Source organism: Condylura cristata, unplaced genomic scaffold (assembly GCF_000260355.1).
Source record: "Condylura cristata isolate star-nosed mole 26May11 unplaced genomic scaffold, ConCri1.0 scaffold00012, whole genome shotgun sequence".
In the NCBI taxonomy this organism is placed as follows: domain Eukaryota; kingdom Metazoa; phylum Chordata; class Mammalia; order Eulipotyphla; family Talpidae; genus Condylura; species Condylura cristata.
In genome coordinates, this window is record NW_004567113.1 from 33,344,928 (window position 1) to 33,350,529 (window position 5,602).

Consider the following 5,602-nt stretch of genomic DNA (forward strand, 5'->3'; position numbering starts at 1 on the left):
TGTAGAAATTTGTCCATTTCTGTTAAATTGTCCAATTTGTTTGCATATAGTTGCTCATAGTATTCTCTGATTATTCTTTTGATTTCTGCTGGGTCGCACCATCAATTTAATGTAACATTTTTTCTTATATCTGGAGCATATTGTGACATGAAGACTAGATTAACCTATCTTAGATTCTCTGGGGCTTCAGGATCTAAATCTGTATGTGATATGCCTGTCTTATTCTTTCAAAAAAGTCTGAAGGATCTTCATTTGGCCTTTGCCAATCCTCCATGACGTAACAGACTTTTCTATTTCAGGATCCCCTGCCTGAGTCCTGCTAACAAGCACTTTTGTTTGGTAGTGTTCCAATATTTTCCAACCCCCATTATTGGGATCCCAGTTAGAGTCTGCCAAAGGAACAACTTCCTCTTCCTCTGGGTGCTTGTATCCTTGAGGTGACCATGACCTGCTTCTTCCCTGGCCTTTCCCATGACCAATCTCATTTATCCCCTGTAAGCAGTGTACACAACATAGATGGCATATTTGCCTGTGTGGGTCAGTGGAGGGAAAAAAAACAGTCACGAACAATTTCACCATCTTTTTAGGGTTTTGTTTTTATGAAGGGATGGAACTTTTCCAGTTCATGAGATCTGCAGGAGTAAAGGGACTCTAACACCAGTAATACCCAGCAAGCTGACCTCCATCATTTAATCCCCGCTTGGGGAATTGGTGAAGGGGGAATTGGCTGCCCTAAAAAGCATTTCAGTATTATTGCTGAAGGGAATTGAAGCTTTGCAGAACCCTCACGGCCTCCTCAGGAGAGCACCGGTTGCACAGAGGGGAATTTGTGCAGACAGGTTTAAAGCTGCCACTGTGAAGCTGTTCTCCTTTTCCTGTGCCTCTTTATTGCCTCTATCAGGGACAGGCAATGGTTAATCACTGTTCTCTGTGCCATCAAATGGGCTTACTTTTTTTTTTTTAATCTGATTTCTAGTGGAGGGCTATCTTTACTCTTTCTTCCAATTTCTGTATCTGCCCTAGCAGCTTTTCAAAAGAATGCTCAGCCTTAAATGGGCTTCTTCCTTTTCTGAATCTGACTTCTGGAGAGTTACTGCTACTTGCTCCTCTAATTTGTGTATCTTCCCTTGCAGTTTTTCAAAAGAACATTCAACCTTTAAGTGGTTCTCCAATTCTAAGTTTTGGAGAGCACCCTGTATGTGCTCTTGCAATTTCTGTACATGCTCCTGTGTTTTTTTTTTTTGTTGTTGTTGTTGTTGTTGAATTTTTACTTCCTTTTTGACCAAATAGTATGCATCCCAACATACCAAGAAGAGTCCTAATGTACAAATCCAGATTTGTAGATTTCCACTAAATATCCATATAATCCCCATTAATAAAGACACTGACATGTCAATACCAGACTTTACAAATTTTTCAACTCAAAACTTATGATTGAAGAAGTGGAATCGTTGAAGGAGAAACAGAACCACCCAAACTGAGGTTTGAGTAGTACCATGACTAGTACTCAAGAAAAAAAAAATCCAGATTAGTTATTGCCAGGGCTTGCAATTGCTCTGCACTTTAAGATGACCAACCCAAGGTGAGGACTGGCCAACCAGTGTCTTCTCCTGGCTTGCCAACTGAAATAGGGTAGCAAGGGGCATTCAAAACTGGCCAAGGAATATTTAAGGAATCAAACTGTGTTTATCAAGAATTCATTACTTAACCGTGCATGTTCTGTTTTTACTTGACTTTCTGATAGTTTTTATTTGGAAATAGGTATATGAAAACAGCATCTTACAGTAATAAGCTATGTCTAGAACCTTGTGTATAGTAAACCTTCAAAGTTCTTAAGCGTCAAACCTCCAGGATACTCCCCAAAATATGGTTACTATTAATAGACCGCATTGTGACAAGCAAAGTTCAATAACACTGTGAATAAAGCTACAAACTGCGTTGAGAGATTCGCAAAAACAATACAGGGAAATTGAAGAATCTCACCACCAGAAGAAAAGAAATTCACCCTGCCACAGTGAAAGCGTGGACCGCCACTGCGCAAGCGCACTAGAATTCCTGCCACTCCCTGCCTAGCCCCGCGGTCTGGGAGTCACGTGGGCGCGCCAACGCAAAAGGGGAGCGACGCCACTGTGTCATGTGACTCACGCCCAGGCTTTGCACAGGATGGAGCCGGAAGAGGAGACGCCCTTGTGGCGGCTGCAAAAGGTTTCTGGGGAGCTAATACCGCAGGTGAGGAGGGTGCTGGAGGCGACAGCGCGGTCTGGGACTCCGGGGGGGCCTGGTTTACGGGTCAGACCGGTTCTTCTCTAGAGTCTTTCGCCCGACCCACTCGGATTGGCCTGGAAAGGAGGGGAAAAGGGGCGTGATTTCGGTTGGCTAGCTCTTATCTTGAAGAACTGGGTAGGGAGAGGTTTAGGGGCACTCTTTTCCACGCTGACTTGAAGTTGCAGCTCCAGGGTCTTTGCGCACCGGGATCTAACCCGTCACTCGCCTCCCGGGACCTAATGGTCTTGGACTGGGGAGTGGCGTTGCGTGAAAGTCTGTGGAAGCTCATGACTTGGAGTCGTTTAACTTTACAGCCTCTTAGTTTCATCCATCCATTCATTCAGCCGTTCATTCATGCATGCATCACCACCCTCTTCGCGCACTAGGCACTGTGTTAGCTGCTGGGGTATTCATCCCATGGTGACCTAGAGAAACTGCACAGGAAAAAAGTTTGGAAGGTGCTTGATATATTGGATTGCTTAAATTAGTGTGGCCCAAAGTGGGCTTTGCGACATACATATTGACACCTAGAGTTTAAGAAGGAATTTTACTTGTGAGCATCTGGCAAAAAGCAGCTTCCTTCATTCTTTCAGCCAGCTTTTCTTTGAAGACTGCCAAGTGCTGTGCTCAGCCCCCTAAGAGGGTAAGGTAAAATGGTGAAAACAAACTGAGTATTCCAGTAATGAGCTTGTTGGGAGGCCCAGCAGCCCAATATTTGAAATGTCAAGAGGTCGAGACTTTTCAGATGGGGAACATCTAAATTTCTAGGTTGAGAGCAAAGGATGATAGGAACCAGATAGATTGCAGGAGAACGAGTATTTCTGGTAGAGGAATAGGAGCTACAGAGGCTGGACGAAGCCAGCCAGCCAGCCAGCCAGCCAGCCCCTGAGGACTTTGAATTATTCAGTAATGAATTTGCTGCTGCTTGCTGTAATTCAGGTCCCGGAGCTGGGAGACTGAGGCTGGACGAGTGAGCAGGAGTGTGGCTGGACAAGTGGCTGGAGTCTATATGCCATGCTGGTGTATTTATCCCTATACCAAAGGCGCCAGCAGTTTGTTTTTGGCAGCAGCAGATTTTAATGAGTTTGAAAGAAAAAATGTGGAGACACATACTCACTGTGAAAGGAAGAAAAGGTTCCTGAAAGAGTATCTGCAGAAAAGTGTGGGTTTATTTATTTATTTTTTGGATCCTTAATTTTTAAGCAAAGAACCCCAAAACTTAGTGTTTCAAGTATCAGACCTGAAATTTGTCTACTCTTAATAGGCAGCAAAATATGCAAAATTGAGCTTCAGCATTAGCTCTTGAAGCTGTGGTTTGGTTTGCCTTCAGATTGCAAACTGTTAACACCTTGAATTTAATCACTGTGTTGATATGTTTTTTTTTTTCCTTCCTTAACTCCTCTGTTCCCCAGCAGTTCAGCATTAAGCCTGCCTTAAAAACAGTGTCTCAAGTAAAAAATCTTGCCTCTGGTCTTTGTTTTTGTTGTTCTTCAGAGCTCCTTCAGGTTACTTTGTAAATTCATAATAAGAATTGTGGTTCAAGGTATTTGTTGAGGGAAGGAATCAAATGATGTGTTCCTCAGAAATTTCAGATTCATTTTCATGCCACCAACATAAAGCAAAAAACATGTTAAAGCAAGTCACACATTTTTTGGTTTCCTGGTATATAAAAATTTATGTTTAGGCCCTCCCTGGTGGCGCAGCGGGTTAAAGCACAGCGCTGAGAATCTAAAGCCGCTTCCACATGAGTTCTATTCCCGCCTGCCCTGGAGGTGACCACATGACGTGGCAGACCTCTCCTGACCCACCCGCTGCCCCCCTCAGCAGTGTACTTCGTCGATCTGCCTGTTCTGCTCCCCACTCTGTCTCTGGTGAACTCTCTCACCCTCCGCATCTCTGGCCTGTACCCCAGTTCTGTATGAATAAATAAATAAATCTTAAAAAAAAAAATTTATGTTTATACTGTAGTCTGTTAAGTATGCAAGTAGCATTATGTCTAAAAAACACAATGTGCATACCTTAGAAAGTTCTTTATAGACATTTAAAGATCTACAATAAAAGACTTTGGTGTTTAGCATAAATAAAATATCTGCAAAATTGCAATATGAAGTTTTTATACTCTTTTAGGAATTTTGAAATACAACAGTGTATTTATAAAAGAGTTTTAGTTTTTTTAGGGTAAACAGAATTATAGAAGTTTTGGTTTTTTTAAGGTTTAATTTTCTTATAAATTTTTTATTTTATAAGAATAATGTTAAAAATAGTTACATTTCTACCATAGGTAATCTTGTAGATAGCATGAACTTGTCCCAACAGTATTTGTTTGTTAGAAAATTTGTTTTATAATTTTTTTTCTTACAGTTATTTTCTTTTTCCCTAGCTTCTTCACAAAATAATTGATGGCATTTGTGGCCGAGCTTATCCACTTTACCAGGATTATCACAGCGTTTGGGATTCAACAGAATGGAAGCACGTCCTAGATGATATTACCAAATTTTTCAAATTTGTTGTTGGTAAAAATTTACCAGATGAAGAGGTAACTTCATGCCAAATTGCTATATTTTATAATTAAAAATAAATGATTAATGTTGAGTTTTTTTATTAAATTGTCTTTAGGGCGTTATATAATACAAGGACCATCACCATCATAATTCAGTATGTTTTTCAACAACATAAACCTCATAATTAGGAATAAGTGGAAGTTTTGTTTTTGGTTGTTTATGGTTTTTAATTGTGAAATACTTAAATAGAAGAAGCAGAGAAAGTTATAGAATGATGACTTGCTCTGATTTTTGAATGTAATACTAATCTTTTTCATGTACCTCTTGATTTGATTTGCCAGTATTTTGTTTAAGATTTTTACATCTCTGTTTGAATTATTTGAACCTGATGGTTTTTCTTTCCTATAATGAAACTGTAGAAAGTCAAATTTTATTTTGATTTCAAAATATATTACAATATGTATTTATTTTTCTATTTTTTGATAGTTGATGCAAAATTGATCTTATTTCTTTTAAAGATTGTGTGAAAGAGTATAGATAGGCATTTACATTTTAAACAGAAAAAGCTTTTATTTTCTAACCATTTGTTTTTATTCTTATAGATACTTCAGCAGTTGAATCAGTTGAATTCATTTCATCAAGAAACCATCATGAAATGCTTAAGAAGTAGAAAAGATGAAATCAAGCAGGCTCTGTTAGATGAAATAGTTGATATATCTTCTGCACAGCTACAGGATTTTGACTGGCAGTTAAAGGTAAGATTGTTTATGAGCCTGAATTTTTTTTTTTTTTTTAGATTTATTTATTTACTCATACAGAACTGGGGTACAGGCCAG

General features: G+C 39.5%; 1 protein-coding gene across 1 annotated transcript in view; it reads left to right on the forward strand.

Annotated features, from left to right (window-relative positions):
* The first annotated feature begins 2,125 nt into the window (after positions 1 to 2,125).
* COMMD8 (COMM domain containing 8) overlaps positions 2,126 to 5,602 on the forward strand; it is a 9,497-nt gene continuing 6,020 nt past the window's right edge. Inside the window, exons 1-3 of the mRNA XM_004681310.2 lie at positions 2,126 to 2,229; positions 4,646 to 4,801; positions 5,369 to 5,521. Coding sequence (XP_004681367.1) covers positions 2,164 to 2,229; positions 4,646 to 4,801; positions 5,369 to 5,521 — 375 coding nt within the window. The 5' untranslated portion in view covers positions 2,126 to 2,163. The remainder of the gene's footprint in view (positions 2,230 to 4,645; positions 4,802 to 5,368; positions 5,522 to 5,602) is intronic.